The following is a 26,351-nucleotide window of genomic DNA, read 5'->3' as shown; positions in this document are numbered from 1 at the left end:
CGCTTCAGCCCAGGACCAACATAAGGACACCTCGCCCCGGGGTGAATCGTGGATGCCCGTTGCTGGGTGGGTATGTTGTGAGGGTAAAAAGAAAAGATGCATCCTAGCACAACCTCCCAGCCGGCTCTCCTGATTATTTTCCATCAAGGTCGTACTGCTTTTAGCTCAGCAATAACCCCCCACCTCCAATCTAGCTGAGTGCATCCCCCGGCCAGGCCCGCAGAGCCAGCTCATTAAGTGGCCGCTGGAGCTCTCTGTAACGTGCCAGCCAGCCAGGGAGGCGCTGGCCGAGGAGGGGGGCTCTCCGGGGACCTCTTTTCCCTCTCTCCCTCTTCCCACCTCCTCTGGCTGACAGCGGCGGTGCCTGCGGCAGAGCCTCCCTATGCAGCAGCCCCTTGCACTTGGCTCGCACTTCTGGGCGCTGTCCATGGTTGCAGCATCTTTCGGCGCGCCACGTCAGGAGGCCGCAGCGGGGCCCTGCGATTGGCGGAGGAGCCCCTCGCCATCCCCCAACACCCCCGCCCTCGCGCCCGGCCCGGAGCCCCGGCCCCCGAGCCCTGGCCCCGCAGGCGCGTGCCAGTGAGCGCGCGGGGCGCGCCCTGGGGCTCCCGGGCGGCACACCCACTTTCCTTATTAGGGCAGAGTCGACGCCCAGAGCGGGCGGCCGAGCGCGGGGGTGGGGCAGGGAGCCCAGGAAGGCGACAGCCTAGGGCGCAGCCACAGCCTCAGCCGCCTCCGAGCGGCAGGAGGGAACAGCGGTCGCTGCGCTCCGGCCAGCCAGTTTCCCGAGACCCCGCTTCTCTCCGCGGGGCAGAGATCTTCCTCTGTGCCCCACCGGGTACCCCTAGTCCAAACGTCTCTCAACGACATGGAAGAATTTTTGCAACGCGCCAAATCTAAACTGGTAAGTTGGGGGAGCAAGGCTGTGTGCGTGCGTGTGTGTACCTGTGGGGTGTGTGTGTGTGTGTGTGTGTGTGCGCGCCCGCGCGCGCTGATGAAGGGGAAAGGGCATTGCAGCAGAGGAGGAAGAAACAACTTTGCCACTTAGTTGTCAGGGCGTGTGGGCTAAGCCTGGAAAGAATCTTTGGAGCTCCAGTCCTTACGGCTAGCAGTCTGTCTCCAGAATCCTGCCCCCGCAAAGTGCTGAGCTGGGGGTGGTCGTGGCCTGACAGAAGTTGGGTCCTGTGTGCCCAGTTTTGGTTCCTTTGGCCTGAGGTTGGAGAAAGGTACGTCCAGCCAAACTTCAATTTGCTTCTGAAGGCTAGAGGGTTAATGGGTGTGGTGCTCCTTTGGAAAAAAGAGCCCAGCCTTCTGCAGATGCAGTACCTGTCAGTGTAAAGCGGGAGGGCGGTGGGGTGGGGAAGAAACCCTTAGAACTGTACTTTAGCCGGAGGCGGTGGCAAAGCGTTAGAGAGGAAGTTAGGATGCTGCTAGGAAGGACGTTCCTGCGAATGCGCAGTTTACCCAAGCGTCCCCCACAAAGAGCTTGCTCCAGGGCAGAAGTAAGGGATGATCTCGTGTGACTCATGTGCCTCTCCCGTCCCTGTTCAGGTCCCTGTTCAGGTCCCTGTTCAGATCTGTAACTTGGGTAGAGGCAGAAGGGGAAAACCCCAACTGTTGCTGCCGATGTGGGGGTTGCCCGACTATTGTTCTCTTGGGAAGAGACCAGCATGTTGGCGGGTACCACTGAACCACTGTCCAAAGAGTGAACTGTAATTTTATTGTGTGCGTTTACAGTTGCTACACATTCTGGAACAGATTCTAGCGGCTTCCTAATTCCAAACTGTTTTGGCTCTCCAGCATAGCAGTAATAAACATAATGGGAATGTTTCTGTTTCAACACTTAGGAAAAAGCCTCCGCTCATTTAGAAGCACTATCTTTCGTGAACAGTGAAAGTACGTTTTATGGGCCTGGCAGAGGAGGAAATGCATAATTTATGATGCCTTTAACCTTTAAACCTTCAGAGAAGACAAAATACAAAGTCACCATTAAGGTGACGTCTTAATCACAAGGCAGGGTAGTTGCAGGATTGTTACAGTCCCTCATTTATCTTTGCACAACAAAGAGAGCGCAGCCCCAAGTCTTGCACTGATTTAACTCTAAGTATCTTTTACAAGACACGAGAGTTGATTAATGCTAAGGTAAGTAGTAAGTATTTTGTTTTCTACCTCAAGTGTCCCAGAGACTCAAACCATTGTGGGGATTTCAGAAAGTTTGTGGTCATTTGTGCGTTTATTACTGACCCCCTTATAGTGTTACGTGAGCGCTCGCACTCACTTGCACTTCTGATAGCGTAAGTAAACTCCCTGTTCTTTACCTAATGATGAGGGAGAAAGGGTCAAAAAGAAGTCGATCGATCGTGACAACTTATTTACTTGTTTGTTGTTGTTGTTTGTTGGTGGTGGATGAGAATGATTGGGCATCAGTGATACACATCGATTTAGACTGCACCTGTGTTTCACTCCTGAAACATTTATTTTAACAACAAACATTTAGATTGTGGGGTCTGATGTGAGCAAGAGATCTGCCTCATTTCTTTTTTTTTTTTAATGTTTTCATTTATTATTTTTGAGACAGAGAGAGGCAAAGCATGGACAGGGGAGGGGCAGAGAGGGAGGGAGACACAGAATCCAAAGCAGGCTCCAGGCTCTGAGCTGTCAGCACAGAGTCCGACGCGGGGCTTGAACCCATGAACTGTGAGCCGAAGTCGGACGCTTGACCGACTGAGCCACCCAGGCGCCCCTTGCCTCATTGCCAAAGAACAATTGCAGGCCTGGAAAAATTCCCTGTTTCAAAGCAATCAGTGGAAAGTAATGGGTAAGTTTATTTACCGAGTCCCTTCATTAGACGAGCAATTTGCTCTCTATCATTAAAAAAAAGACAGGAAAGAGAAGTGGTTGTTTGAAATACTGTTTCTAGTTTCCTGTGTTAGCCAGAAGAACAATACAATTACTGCTAATTTTATTTTTTCTTGGAATAGGTTTCTTGTTAGACTCTCAGTGAGGCTTTCGTATTCAGCCACAGGAAAGGTGTTCTGGTCACTTTTGGTGTCACATTGGCCCTGACAAATGATCTTTTCCAGGAAAATAAAAACTTTTACCTAATTGCAACGTTCAAGATAACCTTTCGTTTTAGATGACAGCTAATCTTTGTTTTGGAGAAAGAAATTAAGTCAGTAATTATGACGTTCATTTGTGGGCACATTCCTAATCAATTAGTAAGATTTTAAAAAATCAGGCTAATACTTCAGAAAGCATTTGAAGGAGAAGAAATTACGCTGGCCTCATTAGGCCAGACTTAGATAGAACGGAGGTGTTTTCCATCAGAAAGCTGTTTTCCATCAGAAGTTAATATAGGCTTATCCCTATGATACCTTTAAAGAGTCTAATTGACAGGTTCTTTTCCTACCTACTTGATTTCTCGCTTTGCTGTTCTGTAATCATGATGTGTATCTTTCAATAGTTTGAAATTGTCAATGTTCTTTCCAAAGTCCTAACATAACCTCACCCACCATTGGAACTAGCTAATTCCAATAGGCAAGAGAAGATTTGAATTGCAACCATTTTGCATTTGTTAGTCATAGATAGAATTTCCAATGATCAAAACTTGGGAGGCATTGTGCGTCTCTTTTCCTCCTGACCAGGAATATTTATTAGTCATCTGTTTTTGTGAGGGGAGCATCAGCTTTCCCATTCTAGGCCAGGCCCTTGTGTTGAGCGGAGATCTTTGAAGGGGAAGGGATGTTTTTGAATTTTTATCCGGTAGTTTCGGGCTTGCGTCTGTTGAAATTGGGAGAGCATGCCCTCAAACCTTTTTCATCCTAGTCTGGTCCGGCTGATCCTTAAACTGACGCATGTTCGCGGACGTAATCCCAACCCCTGCCCCCCAAATCTCTCCTTCTGATACACACCCTTCCTTCCTGAGAATATGCTGTGTTTATCAGCAGTGGCAAAAGCGGACCCCAAGTGTGGCCTCAGAGGGATCGCTTCTTCCTGGTTCTCCAATGGTTCTCTAGGTGGCCTGCCTTCTGCCTGGTTGGCACATGCTTGGGTGCCCGGTTCTTCTCGGTAAAAAAATCTTAGCTGACTGGAGGGCAGCAAGGGAAGTCGTCACTTATTCCAAGCATAGTCTTCTGAGATGGCACCTCCCTGACAAATACAGAATGACGAGTAGGAGATGGACACAATGGTGGTTAAACAATCAAGCCAGCAGAGAAGCCAGGATTCACTCCCCTGATGTGAGCTCGCGGCTATGTCTCTGGGGTGGACACTCATTGCTAGAACTGGAAATGAGAATAAAAACACACTTTCTTTTTTTTTTTTTTTTTCCTGCCAGGGCCCTCCTGGCTTTTCTTCCACCTGCCCATTCAGAGCCTGGAAGAAGGACAGAGATCAAGTCCGATAGTTCCAGGCTTGTCCTGAAGTTTTAGCTATGCTCTCCTTTTTCAGTTATGCCGTTTCTATGGTGGTGTCTTATTCTTAGTCGTAGCATTTCTATGGTAAGAGAAATGGAGGGAGGGTAGGGAATAAGGGCTCCCTGCCCTAGACTGTGATTTGGGAAATGTCCCTCCATTTCATGGCGATTGGCTCAGAAAAGCATTCAGGCCAGGATGACCTCATGATGGCAGTAAATGGTCCACGTTCCTATGAACTTTGTGTGTGTGTGTGTGTGTGTTGGGGGGGGGGGATGAAATAAATGAAGAATCAGAGCCCTGGGGTTCAGGCTGATGGGAAACCAAGGTCCCCACACTTGTGGGCTGGCTACCAAGCCTCTTACTGCCTGGATCCCACCGGCTGATTCAATTCAAGCAGCTGCTAATGGGTTGGGGTGGGGGGGGGGGTCACTGCAGTCCACCTGCCCTATGATGTAGCTCACCAGTCAGCCTTAGGTATGTGTGGGGGTGGGTGGAGGAGTGTCAGCTGCCGCAGGATGGATCCAGGCCACGTTAATGTCTCAGGAATGCCGTTTTCAAAGAAAGGGTGGGGATAGGGCGGCCACGACAGTCTGAGGGATACATCTGTCTCTTCAGCAGCGACAGCTGCAGGTGAAGTGGTCAGTTCTGCAGTGGGTATTAGTGACCATGGGGACTTCTACAGGAGAACAGTCCTGGGTGACCTGAATGTCAACATGGACTCTGTGCTGTGTGGCACAGGGACAAGAAAGCACATTCGAAAACTCTAAAAGAACGACTGCGTTAGAGTTGTAGAGGAGGTGGGTTTTTTTTTTAAAAAAAGAAAGAAACACATTGCCGTGCGTCTACAGAGGCATCATCTTGACGCTGGAGGAATCTATTCCTGATTCTTTTATGGGAAGAAGAGCTGTCCATGTTGCAGATGACTGTTGCAGGTATTGGAGGGGGCCGCTTGGAAAGGGCTAGGGGTGACGGAGCTGCCGCCACAGCAGTTTCACTTGGGGAGCTGAGCTCATTCTGACCACAGGCCACGGGATCAGCTCCCTCCCCATCCATAAGCGAGGGCTGGTGCACTTGAGACTTTGCCAGAGCCTTCCAGAGCAGGGTAGGAGACTCGGGAATCCAAAGCACTTCTGTGAATGTGGCGCCAGTCCCTTAAGGGATGATGAGGAAAAAGCTCACGCTCGCTTTAGTCCTGGAGTCAGTTGCATTTCTCACTGCCACAGCTTTCAGACCCAGGGCTGTGGGTTATCCAGCCCCGGGGCCTGCAGAGAAGAGTCAGACTTTTTCAGTGTAAATCTCACGGTGGATTGGTCTGCCTCAAAGGTAAAGGATTGGTCCCTGCCATTCAGACAGCACCTTGGGTCTTGAAGGATGTGATTAGGTGGGCAAGGACACCATTTAATTAAGGACTTGGGAACATTTTATGCTAACTAGGTAAAAAAGGCGACAGCTTTGGAATAACCTGTTTATTTCCATTTGTAACATTTGTTTGGGCAGATGTTAATGTTGTGTGGGGTTTGGCCGACCAGTCTGGAGAGCTCTTGTAAGCCATGGTGGCTCGGGGATAGAGGCGTCACTCTCCCTGGACATCCTCTCCTCCCTGGTGTGCTAGTTGAGCAGTGAAAAGGGGGAGGGAGAACTACCAGGGTCTGCAAAAGATGAAGGCTGCAAAAGAGGAAAGACCATCTGGGGACCCGAGAAATAAAGTGCATGGTGTTGACTTGGTCATTGATTCTGTGCGGACCGTGGGGTTTGTGGTAGAGTCATAGAGTTTGGAGTCTTCTTTGAACAGAAACTGGGGAGGGGCATTCAAATTCAGGCGGCAGCATTCGCATGGAGTTTGATATGACTGGCACCCTCTGGGTTCGTGCAGTACACAACTTGCACAACCGTACATGGCTTCCCTGCCTCAGGTCCTGGAGTAGCCCGCTCAGAATCTCTGGCACTGTGCCAAATCCATTTCTGTCTGAGCCCTGTGGCTTTGGGCTTTGGTTTCCAGGGGAGGTATCTTTCTCCTTAAGAGATCTTGAGAGGCAAGCTGGGTGCTAGATTGCTCTGAAAAATCCGACCCACAAAGCCCGGGTTAGAAAAACTAAGCTGGTAACACAGTCTTGGGTTTTTAATCTGAAAAAAAAAATGGAATAGTGATACCCACTCTGCAGGTTTATTGTAAAGCCAAACGACTGTATCTACAGCCTTCAGCGTAGAACCCGGCTGCTTCTGTCTCAGTGAATGGCATTTGTTGCTCATCCAGTTTGCCCAGCTGGAAACTTCCTTTTCCTTCATCCCACCCCCACCCACCCTGCCCCTGGCATCACTAACTCATCAGGATGGCTGCGCTGGCGGGCTCACCGGTCTCCTGTAAACCACTCTCCCGCCGCTGCCAGGGAGATCCTTGTGACAGCGTCTTCTGCACCTCCAGAAACCTCGTGACCTTTCCATTGCTCTTTGGAGAACAACAGCACTCTTAGCAAGACCCCGGGATCTGGCCCAATGTGTCGCTCAGACTCTTGTGGCTTCTCCTCTTGCCCCCTTTGGCATAAAAAACCCCTGCCCCTTCTTCAGGTTAGGTGAAGAAAGGAAGTCTCACCGAAGGACCCTTCCCCATCCCCCCTGCTTCATTTCATGAGTATAGGTTGGGTTTTTTGGTCATGATTTTGGATCACTTACCTCAGCGTGTCATTATATTTCTATTGGGCATGTTTGTCTGATTCATCAGAGTAAAAAATAGGTCTCTGTATGATTTTGTCCACCGCTGTATATCAGGGCCTGGTGCAATGCCTGATATTTAGTAAGCTGTTTTGGCAATCAATCATGCCATATTAATGCTAATTAAGGACAAAGAGCCTTCCGAGTATGTCATCTAGAGACCCGTTCACCCCTTGCTCTGTTTGGCTGTTCTGTTTGCCAGTCTCCAGATTAATCTGAATGGCAGCATTCACTTTGACGAGGGGCTCAGGGCAGCAGATGGTTCAAGCGTCACGGGTCACCAGATCAGGGATTCCTTTTATGTTCACGAAGATCTTTGTCGCTTTGCACAACCTGTACTTGGCCTCATCAGGTGTAATAGGAGGAACAGCAAAGCAACCCTTGGTGTCACGGATCAGACAGAAGTTCTCTTTGGTCTTGTCAGTGCTGATGACATCCATCAGCAGAGTGGGCTGTCACTTTGGATCTTGCCATTAGTTTTTTTTTTTTTTTAAGTTTATGTTTCTTTATTTTTGAGACAGAGAGAAACAGAGCACGTGTGGGTGAGGGGCAGAGAGAGAGGGAGACACAGAATCGGAGGCAGGCTCCAGGCTCCTCCGAGATGTCAGCACAGAGCCGGACCTGCGGCTCGAACCCACGAACTGTGGAATCATGACCTGAGCCGAAGTCGGACGCTTAACCGACTGAGCCACCCCGGGCGCCCCAGGATCTCGCCATTAATCCTAATGAACCGCCGCATTCGGATCTTCTTTCCTTAATTTCCTGTTAGGGCAGACTGAAGTCTGTTCCTTAGAAGGAGACGAGGGAGGATGTTCTCTTGGCTCGTGGGGACCGGTAGATGGACCAGGAGCAGACACATCGGTCAGTTGTTCCAGCCTCCAATGCTTTGGAGCTTCAACAGGCTTCAGATGCTTCTTGGGACCGTGAGCCACGCTTGTACTAGACATAAAAAGAACAAAGTGTTTTTAGCATGAACGAAGACGTAGGGCAAGAGGCTTGCGCAAATCATACCGCATTGTAGTGGCTCAATAAAAACTAGTAAGTGGGTGGACAGGTGCAGATTCAGAGTGATCTGTATCTGAAGAGGGCAGGTGCCAGCACGCACACACCCAGGTTGGTTTACTAGAAGGAGGTGAGAAACATTAAGGTCAAGGAGTGCCACACAACACTTTGCACGTAGTGTGTACTTCATATAAAATGTTACTAAAAACTAACGAGGCTAGTTTTTAGGCATACCTGCTTGGAATCTGCAAATGTTGGTTGAATTAAAGCATGAGTGGATTGGAGAGAGGCAGGGAAGGGAATGGACCACTAAAAGCATCTGCAAAACCACACTGGGTCGATCAGCAAACAGAGCTTCTCGGTGCCTTGGATCTTCCTCTGTGTGGTTCAAAGACTAAAAGTTAGGCTCCCCCGATCTTAACTACCACACCAAGTCTGCCCAGCCTATTCTGCTGCCTCTAACATCTAATATCATGAGATAGGTTGGCAGGGAAGCTTCTTAGAGGCCTTGAGATGAAAGGTGCAGGCATTCCAGACGAGATCTATTAGTATTTCTGTCCAGTCCTGAGACCACAGACTTATGCATGGGATGAACCCATGCACCGTCCTGAGGCAGATGCCTTGTCCGGCCGGCATGCTGTTTGCGGTAGAACATGATTATGGTCTTCTATTTCATCTAACTCTCAGGGATGTGACCGACTTTCCCAGGTATTCTTATTAGCCTGTCGTGTAAGAGTCTTCTTGACATGATGGTGTCCAGAAAAATTGCGTTATCTTTGACTCCATGCGCTTTCTAGTTCTTTCTTTGGCTTCCAGGAAGCACAAAGTTATGTTTATGCTTATTCCTTAGCCTTGTGTTTCTTTTTTTAATTTCTTTTTTATTTTTTTATTAAATTTTTTTAACGTTTATTTATTATTGAGAGAGAGCATGAGCAGGGGAGGGGCAGAGTGAGGGGGAGACACAGAATCCGAAGCAGGCTCCAGGCTCCGAGCTGTCAGCCCAGAGCCCGACATGGGGCTTGAACTCACACACTGTGAGTGAGATCATGACCTGAGCCAAGATCAAGTTTGTCTTATTTTTATTGCTTAGCTTCTGTCCTGTTATTATACTTGTTTTATTGTGGGTTGTTTTTTTTTTTTCTCGATGTGTTTTTTTATTACAAGCAGCCCACCCTTTTGGACCTTGGCAAGAATAAATAAATCCCTTTTCCGATAATGTATACGATCATGAACGTATTTTGGCAACAGGTCTGCTGTAATTCAAGGTTTATCTACTCACATAAGGGAATTAGCTTTCTTCATGATTGTGCATATTGTGTGGGGGCTTCCAAACAGGTGGTTGAAATTAGACGTCAGCACCATCAAAACAGTATCTGTGTTCTCATCCTTAATGACAGCTGCCTTCCCTGGGAGCAGCAGTGATCACACATTCCTGTACCTGAGCCGGTAACCTGGAGCCCAGGAAGCAGCCCGTAGTAGAACTGCCTGCCTAAGGAGATTGACAAAGAATTTCATAGAACATTTTGGGATTTGGAGGAACCTGGGAGATACCACACTGTCTTCTTCATCACTTCTTTCCCCTCAATGCTGCACGGCGTGGTAGCTCACGGGGTTAATTTCAGAGTCTGCCTTTGCCGTTTTTATTTGCTGGGCAGGCAGCTTCGGTCACTTAGCCTCACCGAGTCTCGGTTTGCTCATCTATAAAATGAGAACGACATTAGCACTCCTCTCTTAGGGCTGCTGCAGGTGTGCATGGTCCTGAGGTGAGAATATGCTCTCCATCGGTAGTCCTAAGGACACAAAAGAGACCACTGGGGGATCAGAGAGCCAGGAAGCCTTACTGACATTTCACAGGAACAGGGACAGCCCGTAGCTCCCTTTAGTTCACCTAAAATTTGGTGAATATCCGTCTTCCCTCTAAGAGATAGATGTTTTTCACTTCCTGTGCACAATGGTCTGGTGAAGTAGCTAGCGGGCCCCTTTTGCGGTTGAGCACACTGAGCCTTAGTGAGGCGGGGAGTTTGCCCAAGTCCTCACTGCCAATGAAAAGCAGAGCCAGAGTTTGCTCCCAGATCAGGGGACTCCAGTTCCAGGACTCTCTTCTTAAAGCCTAAGTGCCTTTTCCCACCTGATCTCCTGGAACACTTAATTCCCTTTCAATTAAGAGTGGACAGCTTGACAGGTTAATAGGAGGGTTGGATGGTAAGTTCACTTTGACCCGAGAGGGGTTTATTTCTGTGTTGACTGTTTTATATTATTAAAAGCCCTTGGACGGCTGAGTAATCAACTAATGTTATTGAGAACTAGCTATGAAAAAAATATGTGGCTCGGCTGTCTGTGATTTGCTTGAACAAGTTGGGAGATTTTCTCACTGTATACCCATGCAAAAGGAATATAAGATACTGATGAACCATTTGGAAAATTGGTGTGTGCCTTGCTTTTACAGTGGTCAGAAATGTGGGAATTTAGTGAATTTTTATTTTTATTTTATTTTATTTTATTTTAAAGTTTATTTTTATTTATTTTGAGAGAGAGATAGAGAGTGAGCAGGGGAGGGGCAGAGACAGAGAGAGGGAGGGAGGGAGAGAGGGAATCCCAAGCAGGCTCCACGCTATCAGCACAGAGCCCGATGCTGGACTTGAACTCATGAGCCGTGAGATCATGATCTAAAATCAAGAGTCAGACACTTAGTGGACTGAGCCACCCTGGTGCCCCGAGAATTTAGTGAATTTGTAATAAGGAGAATACATTTCAAAAAAGTTTGAAGTTGCCCCTTACTTACCATCAGGATTGTTGGCACAACTTTTGGTTTTGCAGATTTCTTCTTAGTCTCTTGCTGGAGGACTTAAGGATTATTTTGGTCGATTGATTGGCTGATGATTGGCACAGTGGGGTGGCTCTCCCCAGTGACACAGCTAGTGAGAAGACCTCAAGTTGGGAGACAGCTGTCAGTCCTGCCAAGTCTGTTTTTGGCTCTTGAGTCCACTGGCTTAGCAGTGCTCTAGAAAACTGCCGGTTATACTCGAGACACGTAGGGGTGAAGGAAAGGGGAAGAAAGAAAAGAAGGAAGGTGGAGGTGGGATTGGAAGGAACCAGGAGAGAAGAGAAGGATCTGGGGGGGTGGACACAGGGAAACGTGGTGAGGCGTAGGAGAACATCCTTCCGAAACCCGGGGCGGAATGAATTGGAGTTCACTCGTCTGGCATCATCAGCCAACCCTCCGTCTCCTGAAAGATGGAATTCTGCAAGAGCAGCTTTTCTTTAGGGAGCCAAAATTGATGACCGAAAGCACATCTTTACGAATAAAGAAGATGCGTGCACACGGATGAGCAAATAAGCCGAAAGCAGAACCGGACCTGTCAATGCCGAGGACGAACTGGTGGTTGTCAGAAGGAAGGGGGGTGGGGGGATGGGCAAAACGGGTGGAGGCGAGTGGGAGACACAGGCTTCCAGTTATGGGATGAATACGCCCCGGGAATAAAAGCTACGGCGTGGGGTATGTGGTCGGTGATATCGTAGCAGGGTTGTACGGTGACAGATGTTAGCTCCACTTGTGAGCGCAGCATAACCACATGGTTGTCAAATCACTGTCCTGTGCACCGGAAACGAATATGACGTTGTATGTCAACTACACTCGAGTAAAAAAAGTAAAAAAAGAAAACATATCTTTTAAAGGTCGTTTTTTTTTTTTTTTTCTCACGGGAAAATATCCTAAACTCGCTCCCTCTCTGAGCCTATTTGTAAGGCGACATCTGTAAAACACTCACAGCAATGCTGGGAACACAGCAACGACTCCCGAATGTTAGCCATCACCATCATCGTCATCGTCGTCATCATCGTCGTCATCATCATCATCCTCATCATCATCATCACTTAGTCTGTGCTTTGACAAGATATTCACAAGCTTGATTTTCTCAGAGTGCGGTGACGGGAGAAGGGGTTGCCAAAGGCTGTAATTGCTGATGACTTACAGTGGAGGAATTGCCCAAACAAAACCAAAATCAAACAGAATCTACAAGACGCAGACCCAGGCCCTCGATAAGTGTCATTCCATCTGGAGTCGGGGAAACAGTTCTGAACATCTGTGCCGTGTCTGTGGCTATCACATCACTGGTGTTCACAGTGATAACCCTGAGTAAGCAAGGAGGAGAGGTCACGTGAGCCCAGTGTCCTGCTTGAGAAAACAGGTGGGGTGTGCAGGCGGTTTCCGAACAATTTCTAACTCCGATCATTCAAATAGGAAAGAAAATAGAAAGGCAATTGTCCCATGGAGGGTAAGCTTCGGTTGTCTGGAGAAGTCTCTCGCACAGGAGACCTCGTTCTTACGGGAAGCCAGATAATGTGAAATGTCATGGTTTTTATAACAAGTGATCATGAGTCAGGAGGGAGGGTGACGGTGCTAAAAATGTGAGCCTGATGTGAGGAGGCAGAAATAGGCCCGTGGCATGCAGAAGATGCAAAAAAAAGGCCGCGTGCCCCGCTCCCTCCCGTCCTGAGCCCGGAACTAAAGCTGGCTCTAGGACTCCACAAAAAAAGCTGCAGCAGTGTAGACGAAGATCCCTGAGAACAGCCCCAGGGGGAGGGGCGGCTACTGATGGGCTTTCAATTATTTGGAAGGATTTTGTGGGAGAGCTCTCATTCTCAGAAAGCATTTCTTTCCCTCGCTCAAACAAAAACAAAAACAAAACAAAACCCAGGACTTATAGGATAAGTGGCTTTAAAAAAAAAAGAAAAGAAGATGCCCATCCATTCAGTGAGGTCCAATTGTCGTGAAAATGATCTATCAGTTAATTGAAGGGTGCGAAAAAGAAAGGTGCGGGCCTGCATCTTGGCTCCCCCAAATGGAAAAGAAATGGAAAAGGGGCATTTTGCTTGGCTTTGCACTCTTCATGGGTTTTCTCCAGCAAAGGGTCAGTGGCGCTGGCCAGATCAGCACCTGGCCCTGGGAAGACAGAAGTGTCACGGCAGGTGGACAGATCAGCGGGTCCTCTGCCACGGGTGTGTCTGAGAGGGCACACGTCTGCCTGCTCCCTGAGAGGGCAGTGTCCCCGGGCCCTTCTCCAGGGACACAAGGGGGCAAGCCTCTCTTTGCCCCCAACTTCTCTGCTTCTTTTTTTCCCCCCATTTCTCTTGAGAAATAATTGACATCCGTCACTTTAGCAGGATGGTTTGGTTTACTCTAAGAGGATTGCCACTGTAGGTTCAGCGAACATCCATGGTCTTTTACAGATCCAAGAAAAAGAAAAGAATGAATAAAGAGGGACATTTTCTCCTTGTGATGAGAACTCTCAGGCTTACTCTCTTAACGACTTTTCTATATATGGCGTGGCAGCGTTAGCTCTGGTCTTATCATGTTGTACATTATTAAGTCTGTGTAGCTTTAACGCTTCCGTCTTCCCCCCTGGCCCTGAGCGGCCTCGTTTGGCGTGTGCGCGGTGCCTCCTGACCAAAATACTAGGTAGGACTCTCTCACCCTTTGACAGCTGCAATAAAAACAGACTCGCAGAGCTGGATCCTTTCAGGGAAAGGTGAACGGTATTTCAACTCATCCTTGTGGATTAATTCAAGCCTAAACTTTGATTCGGATTTTGTTTTATCTTTTGAGGATTTACCAAGAGCACTGGGAGGACTCATTTGAGTCTCTTTCTTTTTAGATTGTAGGCAAATGAAAGCGTGGCCTTAGGAAATGTGTACAGGTCGCGGAAAAAGATAAACAGGAAGGAGAATTGTATTCGCTAGCTGAATATTTCTTCTATTATTTAATTGTGAATTTGCTTCGTAAGACCCTAACGTAATAAAGCCGTGCACAAAACAAAGCATCTTCATTGGTCTGGAACTGATGGCATGCTTTCCACTTGGCTGACATCCCTGGAGCGCTAGGTCTCTTGGCTCCACTCTCTAAAAAAAATTCAGACTATAAACTCACTGTAGTGGATGCAGAGCAAAATGCCATCCCAGAACTGGCTTTTAAAACACTTTGAAAAATTCATTAGCCTCCAGCGTTATTAGGTCACTCTGAGCCATATTGGGGGGGGGGGTGGTGGGGAGAGAAATGTACTTCTTGCTTGTATGGAATTATTTCATGCCGAAATAGCCTTCTCAGCAAGCATGACATTGCTGTAAAGACCAGTTAACACTCGTAGGGTTTCAGATACCAGCGTCTACACAGCTCTGATGAATCCCATAAACACTGAGCCATGCGTATTACTACTAGCCCCTTCGTTGGACTTTTACTTTCAGCGTGGTTCATATTCGGCCACCCCGATCGCTATTGTCACTCTGGACATACCCTGACCCGTCACTTCAGCTAGCGGTGTGGAAACAGGCATCAGGATTCCATGTGTTTAAACACAGCATTCTACAGCCATAGTCTTTTGTGAGTGACTTCTTGCTTTGAAACTGTTAGTTATCTTGCTCTCAGACCTCTAGAGTTGAAACTACCATGAAAGCATAGAGCTTTAACATTGAAGCAGATGACTTTAGACGTCTATTTCAACCTGCTGGTATTAGGTTTCTGTCTTTATTTATTTGTGAAATAATAAATACATGTTAAAGCAAATTTGAAAAATAGAGGAAAGGTAAAAAATGAGCCATAAACATTAGAAACTAATATTAAAAATTACCCATCTTCATTCAAGCATGACCGTTGGCAATATCTTGGCAAGTCATTGCTTTCTTAGTCTCTCTTTTCTGTGCATAGGATCAAAGTAGGATATTCATACATTTTAGTACCCTGATTTTTATTTTACTCAACATTGTTCCTTAAATATTTCCCTTGTTATTGAATTGTATTTCAAATCAGCATCTTAACTAATAGCAAATGATTTGATAAAAAAGATATATGATGGTTAACATTTCTATTACCCCTCCATTTTTTTGCTATTGTTAATTACAGTGTAATTAACATTCTTTGTACCTGAAATGGTTTTATCTTGTTAAGGATCATGTCCTTAAAATAGTTTTTCAAATATGTGCTTATTAGAGCAAGAGATGTAAATATTCTTAAGTTTCTTGATAAATCTTTCCACATTGATTTCGGGATGAAATGCACCAACTTTCAAGACCCAGAGAGGTTCCAAAAGATTCACTTGTCCCCTAGAATGTTGTGACAGGGTTCAGCATAGATTTCTGGTCTCTTGACACATAGGTCTGTGCTCCTGATCAATCTGAGAGGCTTTATAGTGTAGCAGGAAGAGTACTATATAGATCTGAGCAAAACATACAGATGCGAGCCAATAATCTCAAGCTGCCTTGCTGCTAAATTAAGATGATTGTAACGCACCCTATCCCACACCAGTCATGGCTCCCATTTGAGACCATGAGGTAGAATCTGACACATCCTCTTTTTCTCTTCACTTCCTCTATTTCAGAGGCAGCAATAACTGTTCACTAGCTGCCTCGTATAGTAATTGAAGACATAGTATCGTACTTCATAACCTTCTCTCACCCGTGTGATCTCCCTCGGCCAGCCTTGGGTAGGACAGGTGTTATCATATCTACATCACAGGTGAGAAGAACGAGGCCAGAACAGGTGAAATGCAGCCTTGCCCGAGCACACACAGCCAGCAAGGGGCAAAGCTGGACACAGAATCCGTGTCTTCTGGTTCCCCAGCCCTTGCTTCTAGAGGTATCTTTTTTTTTTTTATTTTATTTATTTATTTTTTCAACGTTTATTTATTTTGGGGACAGAGAGAGACAGAGCATGAACGGGGGAGGGGCAGAGAGAGAGGGAGACACAGAATCGGAAGCAGGCTCCAGGCTCTGGGCCATCAGCCCAGAGCCCGACGCGGGGCTCGAACTCACGGACCGCGAGATCGTGACCTGGCTGAAGCCGGACGCTTAACCGACTGCGCCACCCAGGCGCCCCTCTAGCGGTATCTTTATGAACTAAAAATTGACTCGTACTATGAAAAGGTAGTTTGAAATTCTCGCTGCGAGTCTGATGGTTCGGATTTATCTCCACGAAAGGAAGTGGCCGAGTTAAAACACGGGCACTTTCCCAAGTGAAGACTATCCAAAGGTAAAGCACATTTGTGCCGAAGCTGTGCTTCGGGAAACACACAGGACAGCAAACCTATCGAGCTTGGGAGTTTCGTGTGATGGACTCTGATGAACAGTTTGCAGGTGTGAGATTAATGGATGTGTCATTGGTGGCAACATGCTGAGCTCCGTGGGTGCTGGACACCAAGTGTCACCTATGACGATGGGAAGGCGGTGCCCGAGAAGCGAGTCTTTGGAGGGCCTGTGAGCCTCATCTCAGGTACTGTAACGGGGCAACAGGTGACTGGATGCTGTTTATGTTGACTCCAGCTGAGAGTTCTATGTGATGAAGAGAAGAAAGTTTAATTGCTTACAACACGAGATCTTTCCCTGCTGTGGGGGAGGTATAAAGATGTCAAAGTCTCTCTCTCTCTCTCTCTCACTCTTTGTCTCCCCACCCTACCCCCATCATTTCCCCCGTTGAGATCATATTTATTATCCGGCCGAAGACCTAAATGCATCCCTCACTGATGCAATAGGGAGTAATTTTAGTGTAGTGTATTTAATGCTGTGTGAGCTGAATTCTTCTCTTTCAAAAAGACTCTCCCTAAGAAACACATATATTTCTGGACCAACATTTCCTATAGCCGCGGCACGACAGTGTGCGCAAAGGTGACGACGCGTTCGACACGTTGGTCTGTGGACAGAGGTCCTAGGTCGCCTGTTTTTCCCAATCTTCTTTCCAAAAGAAGAACTTAATGAATTCACACTGGGGAGAAAAGTGAAAAGCCAAACATTCCTGGAAGGAATTTAGGGAGTTGGAGCTCAGGGTTAGTCTGGGCACTCTGTGTTAATACAAATTTTAGGTTTATAGAACACCAGTTGTCCTGAAAGCCTAACATGATTTGTTTTTTAAAAGAGAAATCTATTGTCTACAGATGATTTGTATACATTACGGTAATTCCTTTACAGATGTCACGTGGGAAGCTTTAATATTTGCTGAGGGAAATATACTTGGGATGAGATTTTCTTGTAAGCGCTGGGATGGGAATGAAAATCAGTGACTCTGAGAGACTTAACTGTGTAGTTGTTAAGTCATGCACATCTGCTAAATAATTAGCATGCTGTGGGGTAGGAGGTTCTGGAAGTAAATCCTTGTGTGCTATAACTCCTAGCTATCCAACTCCTTTCTGAGGACACGTCTGCATTTTTAAAAGACAAAGAGCAGAGAACGTGGAGGGCCCAATGGGAACATTCAGGTTAAGCTAATCCCTTGCCCCGACCAATATCCCTGACTGGGCTTTCTCTCTGTCTCAGTTCTTCTCAAAACATCTTCTTACCCCTGGGCACTTAGCTGTCAGCAAAACCTACCCTTGGCCAGCAAGCGAGGGAGTAAATACCTATCAATATTTACAGTTTACATATTTTACTTCATTTGACCTTCATAGCGATACTCTGAGCCAGGCATTATTATGCCCAGCGTATGGAGGAGGAAACTGAGGCTCAGAGGATCAAGTGACTTGCTGTAGGTCACATACGTAACGAATGTTAGAAATAGATTTATGGTATTCTTTAACTTTTTTTTTTAACGTTTATTGACTTTTGAGAGAGAGAGACACAGAGTGCGAGTGGCGGAGGGGCAGAGAGAGAAGGAGACACAGAATGTGAAGCAGGCTTCCTCCAGGCTCTGCGCTGTCAGCACAGAGCCCAACTCGGGGCTCGAACTCATGAACCGCGAGATCATGATCTGAGCCCAAGTCGGACGCTTAACCGACTGAACCACCCAGGAGCCCCAAGAAATAAATTTATGGTATTCTGTTCCTGAGAGCCTTAACTTGTATTTCCATCGCAACGCGCCTCAGGGGCTCAATACACCGACTTCATGGGGAGTGGTCATTACGGCAGCTGTTCCTAAACTTTTTGGTGCATAGGATCTGGGGGAACCTGTTAAGAGGTGGGTTCTTTAAAAAAAAAAAATTAAGTTTATTTTGAGAGAGCGACAGAGAAAGTGAGCAGGGGAGGGGCAGAGAGAGTGGGAGACACAGAATCCCAAGCCGACTCCGCACTGTCGGTGTGGAGCCCGATGTGGGGCTTGAACCCGCGAACCGTGAGATCATGACCTGAGCAGAAACCCAGAGTCAGATGCTTAACCGACTGAGCCACTCAGGCGCCTCTCCCCTTTTAAAAATTTTTGAAGTTTATTTATTTTGAGGGAGAGCCAGAGAGTGAGCGGGGAGGGGCAGGGAGAGAGAGAGAGAGAGAGAGACAGAGAGCGAATAAGGATGCAGATTCTGATTCAGTGCAGTGGGGGGTGGGGGGGACCGGGGAGCCTGCACTTCTTATGTGCTCCCAGGTGATGCTGATGCCGCTGGCCCCCAGACCACAGTCTGAGTCGTGAGAGTCCAGAATGCCACGCTGGGGGGCAGAGGGTCCCGTTCGTGGCCCCTCTCAGGGGACGCTGGGATCTGGAGAGGGCGGTCCCCAACTGTAAGGGGGTGCTTCCCCTCTAAAGAGGTGCTGCCTCACTGCACTTCCCTGCGGGCAGCGGGTACCGTCCCATCACAATGAGGCGGAGATGTGCAAGGAGCCAGGCATGCCGTCTCCTAAGCTGTTACAATCTAAGGAGAAGGAGGCAGTCTTTTGTGCTCGGATTTCGGATGGCAGAAGGATGGGTATGGGAGGAAGAAGGATCCCTCTGCAGCCGCACCACAAACACAGCCGTCCGTTCTAATAACTCGTAAGGCAGGCAGTGCACGAAGTGCCCGTTTCTGATGTGTGGTGCTGTTAAAATGGTTTTGCCAATAAGAAAACACTGGAGCCTCCTGGCTGCACGGTGCCTAGCGGAGGAGGGGACCATAGAGAAATAGGCTGCTGCGCCTTAAGGCGGGCGAGGGAGGACAGACCTGGAGGAAGTGATGATGTCTTAAGAAGTGCGGGGCTCTTAACCAGGTCCTTTGAATTATGTCAGGGGGAAAGCGTGGTGTGGCCCTTTCCCCCAAGGACTTGCTGCAGGAGACGATGTTGGAATCCAACTTCTTTTTTTTTTTTTTTCTATTAGGACAACACCATCCACAGTTCCCCTCGCCACTGTCTGGTTTCTGTCTCTTTGTCTAAATTATCGTTAATTTTTCTTGTCTTTATGTGATATCCTCTTTCAGACAGTCCCTTGGCATCTGGTGCTGGCCTGCTTTCTGTTTCGTGGCTGTTTGTCGCCCTCCACGTGGTTACTGGTGCGCCTTTGTACGTGACGCTTGGTGATGGGCGGTGTCCTTTATCACTTATGCCCTTCCTCCTTTGTTGATGGCTTTTGCTTAGTCACCCTCCTTCTCTGATGTGTCCTTTGTTCGCACTCTGTTTCCTACAGCCTCTTTACCCTTCCTTGTCCAATTCCTCTTCATCCTTAATACAGGATTCTGTTTCTGCAATGCAGTGGGGGAGCCCAGCGTGGCCGGTGGACTCTCAACGTAGTTTGCGGGTGCTCAGCAGACGTCTTCAAGTGTTTAGGTGTCGTTTTCGGGTCCCATTCTGTATCAATCACCTTTCACTAGGTTCTGCTCTGGTAGCAGAAATCCCCGGTATCCGCGGCTTTCAATGACAAAGGGGTAGTTGTCAGTCAGGTTACAAGTTGCTGAGGGTCAGCTGTGGCTCCCAGAGCCTTCTTCATTCTGGGATGAAGGCCAATGGCCCAACCACGGCCTGGGGAGGCTGTTCTTGGGGCAGAAGGAGGACGAAAGCTGGTAGGGTCAAACAGTAGTTCTTTGAGCTTCCGCTCGGGCTGGACCAAGACACTTCCGTTTGCACCTTCATCAGCCAAAGCACGTCACGTGGCTGTGCCCATTGTTGGTGGAGCAGGAAGCATATTCCACCCGCAGACAGATACCGCAAGTTCCCTGCCATTGTGTGGGGACACAGCCTCGCGTTTCTATAGGAACGAAAGTTAATGATTAGGGGTAATGTTGTAGTCTACTACGGGCTCTAAAGCTAGAATCCATCCTGTCAGGTGAACACTGCCCAGAACCACACTTACATCCTGTTAATGGTCATATCAAAAGGTAGATAACCACCCAATAAAAGCTTTGATTCAGAGACCTGAGATTCTTTGGCAGTTTCTACTATCATTTTTTAAAGGTGTTTTTTTTTTTTATGTTTGTTTATATTTGGGAGACAGAGCGTGAGTGAGAGAGAGGTAGAGAGAGGGAGACACAGAATCCGAAGCAGGCTCCAGGCTCCGAGCTGTCAGCACAGAGCCCCATGCGGGGCTCGAACTCACAACCTTCGAGATCATGACACGGGCCGAAGTCGGACGCCTAACCGACTGAGCCACCCAGGCGCCCCTACAGTTCCTGATGTTATTAATCAAATGAGAATCTCTGCTAGCTATTTAGTCATCTCTCATGCCTTCAGATGAAGCTTGGGCAGGAGTCGTTTCCATGGTCACATTTGGGATAACTTTATGCTGTATCTGGGTCCCTAGTTTAGGATTGGGGGCAGCTGGCTCACCTCCTTTAGATCACCACGGAAGCATTTATGGAATAAGACTACCTTGCAAAATCCTTTAAACTCACGGTGCCTCAGTTTCTTCCTCTAAATTAGGGAATAACCATAGATCCCCCTTGTAGGAGGTCTTGAGGATTACATTAGGTAATAGATGTAAAACTCTTAGAACCGTTTGATACATATAAATATTTGAGTCTTTGATGGGTGATGATGTTGACGATGCCACCAATGGTGACTTCTACTCCTTTGGTATCTGAACTGACAGACGATCAGACTTATGCTTCTGAGTTTAAGATTTATTTATAAGTAAATAAAATCAAAACCAACACAGAAAGTAGGGGCTTAAATTCCTGACCTCCTGTTAGACTAGCAGTAATATGTCTTGGAGAAATTAATCTCCAGACCGGATGTTCTCACCTTGCAGTCACTGTGCGGGGCGTAAGTTGTTTAACTGTCGCATGAAGTTTTCGGTTCATTTGGTGACCGCAGCGCACCTAGGGCTGGGATGAGTGGGATAGGCTGCTGGAAAATTCCAGACAAGGTTGGAGAGGAGAGCCACAGGACTCGTGTCTGGAAGTCAGTTGGCTGGGCCCTCCAGGACTGGTCTTGGGGGAAACGGGTATGCGGGTTAGCGTACGTGGGGAGCTTGCTAGGGAGGACAATGAGGCTTCCGGCCCGGATGGCTCCTTTTGTCCCATGTGCCATCAGCTCAGCCTGAGTAGCCTCAACATGAGAGGAAAGGAGCCAGGGTCATGGAGTCAGAGTGTTAAGTTCAGTGACTTCTCAGTTGTGTGAACTTGGGTGTGTGTCTTAATCTCTTTGAGCCTTGGTTTACTCATAAATGTAATATTATTTAATATTTGTCCATCCATGATCATGTGCCGGAGCATTACATATATTCCTTAAATATTCACAAAGTCATTTTACTTTCATAATAAGCCTGCTTGGTAGATACAGTTATACCCATCTTGCAGATGGGGAAGCTAAGGTAGAGAGAGGTGAGTAGCTGGCCCCCACTCACATATGTAGGAAAGAGAGGAACCAGGTTTCCAGCCCAAGCAGTGTAGCTCCCAAGGCTACATTCACATCCACCATGCTTTTGAAGCTTGTTGGTGCAGTAAGAACTTGGCCTGGGGTTGCTGCTGGAAAGTAAATCTGTTCACCTCCTCCAAATCCTAGTTCACTGCCTGATTCAATAAGTAGGTGGTCAGTAAACACGTATGGCTAGTTCCCTTCTCTCCTCTTCCTTTCAGCGGTCCTGGGGGACCCGAGGAAGTAGGATTCGTGGGTGGCCGGGAATGAGATGGGAGATCGTCAGCCCAAAATTTTTCTGGGAAGGGCTTCTCATAACTCTCAAATTTACCTTGTAGTTGAAAGTCCTCCTTCTGTCCTATGTACTGCGTGAAGCTTTCTTCCACTGCTCCGGCCCTTACCACACCAAGCTGGAGGGTATGACATCATTTTGTAAAGCAAGTTCGGAATGAAAAAGGATGTTAGCACAGTTCAGTGTGCTTTCCAGCCCATCGTCATAGCCCCGTATGCAAACCCTTTACGCCATTAACACACGGATGATCTTTATATGTATTAAAAAAAATTTTTTTTAATGTTCATTCATTTTTGAGAGGCAGAGTCAGAGCATGAGCAGGGGAGGGGCAGAGAGAGAGGGAGACGCAGAATCTGAAACAGGCTCCAGGCTCAGAGCTGTCAGCACAGAACCTGATATGGGGCTCGAACTCACAAGCTGTGAGATCATGTCCTGAGCCAAAGTTGGATACTTGACAGGCTGAGCCACCCAGGTGCCCCTATATGTATTTTTATCTGCTTTGGGTGTCAGCTACCTTTAAAATGTCATTTATTTATTTTGCCCTTTACTCTGCATAGCATCAAATAACTTTGGGGTGAATAACCACCAAGCCAAAAGGTGTGGAGAGCAGCTGTCATGAAGGTTTTAAATATGAGACAAACCACTTCAATGATTATTTCCTTAATTCTGTCTCCTCCTCCCAGTGATTTGGTTCCAAATTGTCCCTGTGACTAAGGCATGTTCCGGAAGCAGAATTCTGTAGTGGGAAAAGAAATGGTTCCAGGGAATACTGAGGCCGGGATTATAGTGTTTTCCCTTCTACATGGGAGCAGTGTGACATTGGCAAATCACGGATCCTTTCTGGGGCACCTGGGTGGCTCAGCTGGTTGAGCCTCTGACTTCAAGGTCATGATCTTGTGGTTCATGAATTTGAGCCCCGCGTCGGGCTCTGTGCTGACAGCTCAGAGCCTGGAGCCTGCTTCGGATTCTGTGTCTCCCTCTCTCTCTGCCCCTCCCCCACTCACGCTGTCTCTCTGTCTCTTAGAAAATGAATAGGTGTTAAAGAAAAAAAATTAAAAACAAATCATTGACTCTTTCTGAGCTTCTGTTTCTTCTGTGAGTTCAACACTTCCAAACCACGGAGTCCAGCACCTCAAGATCTCCCAAGGGAGGGGTCCATTTTAATATTTCAAACCTAATAATGCCGTGAAATGGCAAATAAAAACTTTCAAAACACGGAGTCCACAGGTGATAGAGAAAATTAGAGGTGGTGGGAGTTTGGGGACTAAGCATCAGTTCTTACTTATTTTTCTTACAGCGCCTTCCACGTAGTTGGGCAAATCGTTTGCATCTCCAAGCCTCAGACTGTTCATCTGTAAAGTGGGGACAATTTGGAATACATCTTCGGGAATTCGGAAATTTGCTGTGGAGCTTAAATGACATAGTAACTCTAAAGCACTTGGCCAATGGCACTCAATAAATTGTGGCTGTTTCCTTAGTTCTTCAGTGTGGATTCAGAATTACCCAAAGGGGCGATTAAATAATTAATTAATTTAAAATGTTAGTGTTTATTTTTGAGACAGAACGCAAGCAGCGGAGAGGCAGAGAGAGAGAGAGAGAGAGAGAGAGAGAGAGAGACAGAATCTGAAGCAGGCTCCAGGCTCCGTTCTGTCAGCACAGAGCCTGATGCAGGGCTCGAACTCATGAACTATGAGATCATGACCTGAGCCGAAGTCAGATGCTGAACCGACTGAGCCACCCAGGCGCCCCAACGGGGTATTTTAGATTAAACTAACCCCCACTAGATTATGTCATAAGTCCATAACTCTTGGGTGGACCTGGGGTTCTTTGGGGTTGTGGTGAACTCGAGGACGGACCCGTTCATTCCCGCTTTCTGGGGAAATGTAACCCCAGTGAGATTTGCACAAGCCCTTTAGCTGAATATGCCATCAATTGGTAACATCCGGGGCCAGTCAGAAGTAGGCAAAGAGGGAGGGGAGAGAAGGGCCAGGGAAATATATGGAGACCAAAGTCCCTGGAGCAGAGTGGCCTGCCTGGTTGGTACTTGCTGTTTATGGCATACACACTCTCAATGATAATTGCTGCCATTTAACCAGGACTCACTATGTGCCAGGCACTGTACTAAGTACTTCACAGATGCCATCTCTTTGAACTTTCTTAGCCATGACATGAGTTCTTTTTATCTATTGGCCAAAGCAAGTTACATGGCCCGTCCGATTCAAGGGGTGGAGAAATCCACTCACCCCGTCTGTTGTTGTGAGGGGCTGCAAAGCGTCACTGTAGGTGCGTGGATAAAGGGGGGACCATTCTTGCAGTCAGTTTGCAACAGATTCTGTAAGATCAAAAGAACAGACGATCACGTATTTCCCGCGAGTAATTTCTGTGCTCAAGAAAAGGGAAATCAGCTACCAAGGGCCTCCTAGCGTCTTGTATCCCTTTCATTACGGAGAGTCCAAGAGGCAATACCACTAAAATGTGGACCAATTACATTGATATACTCAGGAGCCATCCTGCAGCTATTTGGGGAATTTTGTACTTTCTGAATTTCTTGGGGTCTCGTGTTCAAGACAAGCTCCATGAGAATGTCACTTATCTAGTATCTCAAACCTCTGCCCAGTGCTGCCCAGTTTGGTGTGGTACCCAAAGCCATGAATATTTCTACCAGCCTTTTGAAGGGGAAGAGAGTGAGTAATGAATCTTAACTTCTGAAAGTAAGCGAGGCTACCGTTTACTGATTCATGAAAAGGGTTGGTTGGGGCCGCACATTGTTACCCAAAGGGTGAGACGATCTGTGTTAAAGGAAGTGAGGTGATAAAACATGGACCCCTGGACGACTTGAGGTGATTCATTGAATTTTTTCTATATGCAAGTGACACTGGCTTCCCATCTTTAGTCAGAATTATACAGCCGTTTTTTTTTTGTTGTTGTTGAGATTTGCTTATGTAAAAAAATGGAGTCAATTCAAATGTAAGCCAACAGAGGTGATCTATGGATAGGGAAAAAAAAATCTTGAACATAGTATGTAAATTATTCCTGGCGAATGGAGCCATGTTTACAAAAGCTTGGAGAGGCATCCTCTCATTCAAGGTAAGACATCTGAGGCCTGAAAGAGGAAGGAAGTTAGTTTCTGGGAGTCTCATATCTGCTAAAAAAACATTATATGGGTTCTGACCCAGGCCTCCTGTCTCAAAATTCATTTCTCCCCCACTATACCAGCTTCCTATACCCTCGAAATCAACAACCTTAAACAAACAAAAAATGACTTATGTGTGCAAGCACATTTTATAAGGAAATGTTACAAAATGAATAAATTTTCCACCATTCACAATTAAGCACTTTACATATTTGGCGATGAGCATAGTGATTATAATCATCATACATCGATTAACATTCACCTCAGAATAGGGGGGAGTTGCCTCAATTTTTTTGTAGATTCCCACTATATACAGAAATACCTTTGTGCACAGTTGAAGTCTGTAATGTACAAATACTGAAACGGATACTACCTTATAAACACATACTTGTGCATCTGTACTGGGTGAGAGTAAGATTTTCTAATTGGAGATCATACATGTACCTTTAAAAGAGTATGTGAAGATGAATTGAAAAAGGGCTCAACATCACTCATCATCAGGGAAAGACAAGTAAAAACCACAATGAGATCTCACCTCACACCTGTCAGAATGGCTAAAATCAACAACTCAGGCAACAACAGATGTTGGTGAGGATGCAGAGAAACAGGAACTTTTTGCACTGCTGGTGGGAATGCAAACTGGTGCAGCCACTCTGGAAAACAGTATGGAGGTTCCTCAAAAAACTAAAAATAGAACTACCCTACCACCCAGCCATTGCACTACTAGGTATTTATCCATGGGACACAGGGGTGTCGTTTCGAAGGGACACATGCACCCCCATGTTTATAGCAGCACTCTCAACAATAGCCAAAGTATGGAAAGAGACCAAATGTCCATCGATGGAAGAATGGATAAAGAAGATGTGGTACACACAGACACACACACAGACACACATAGACACAGACACAGACACACACACACACACACACACACACACACACACGCAATGGCGTATTACTCGGCAATCAAAAAGAACGAAATCTTGCCATTTGCAACTACGTGGATGGAACTGGAAAGTATTATGCTAAGTGAAATTAGTCAGAGAAAGACAAAAACCATATGACTTCACTCATATGAGGAAATTAATATGCAAAACAGGCGAACATAAGGGAAGGGAAGCAAAAATAATATAAAAACAGGGAGGGGGCAAAACATAAGAGACTCTTAATTATGGAGAACAAACAGAGGGTTACTGGAGGGGGTGTGGGAGGGGGGATGGGCTAAATGGGTAAGGGGCGCTAAGGAATCTACTCCTGAAATCATTGTTGCACTATGTGCTAACTAACTTGG

At 46.9% G+C, this 26,351-nt stretch overlaps 1 protein-coding gene across 9 annotated transcripts in view; it reads left to right on the top strand.

Annotated features, from left to right (window-relative positions):
- The first annotated feature begins 649 nt into the window (after positions 1-649).
- Positions 650-26,351, top strand: part of PRUNE2 (prune homolog 2 with BCH domain) — a 276,216-nt gene continuing 250,514 nt past the window's right edge. For 5 of the 9 annotated variants that reach the window (XM_019815785.2, XM_019815779.3, XM_019815780.3 and 2 more), the window contains exon 1: positions 652-904. Coding sequence is in view for 8 of the 9 variants with exons in the window: in XM_019815779.3 (XP_019671338.2) it covers positions 869-904 (36 nt within the window). In the remaining variant the exon portion in view is untranslated. Of the gene's footprint in view, positions 905-26,351 lie in introns of all 9 variants that reach the window. The other 4 variants (XM_045043727.1, XM_019815782.2, XM_019815778.2 and 1 more) reach the window with 2 other exon arrangements.

Source organism: Felis catus, chromosome D4 (genome assembly GCF_018350175.1).
Source record: "Felis catus isolate Fca126 chromosome D4, F.catus_Fca126_mat1.0, whole genome shotgun sequence".
Lineage (NCBI taxonomy): Eukaryota > Metazoa > Chordata > Mammalia > Carnivora > Felidae > Felis > Felis catus.
Note: the sequence above shows the minus strand (reverse complement) of the source record. Positions and strands in the feature narration are given on the sequence as shown.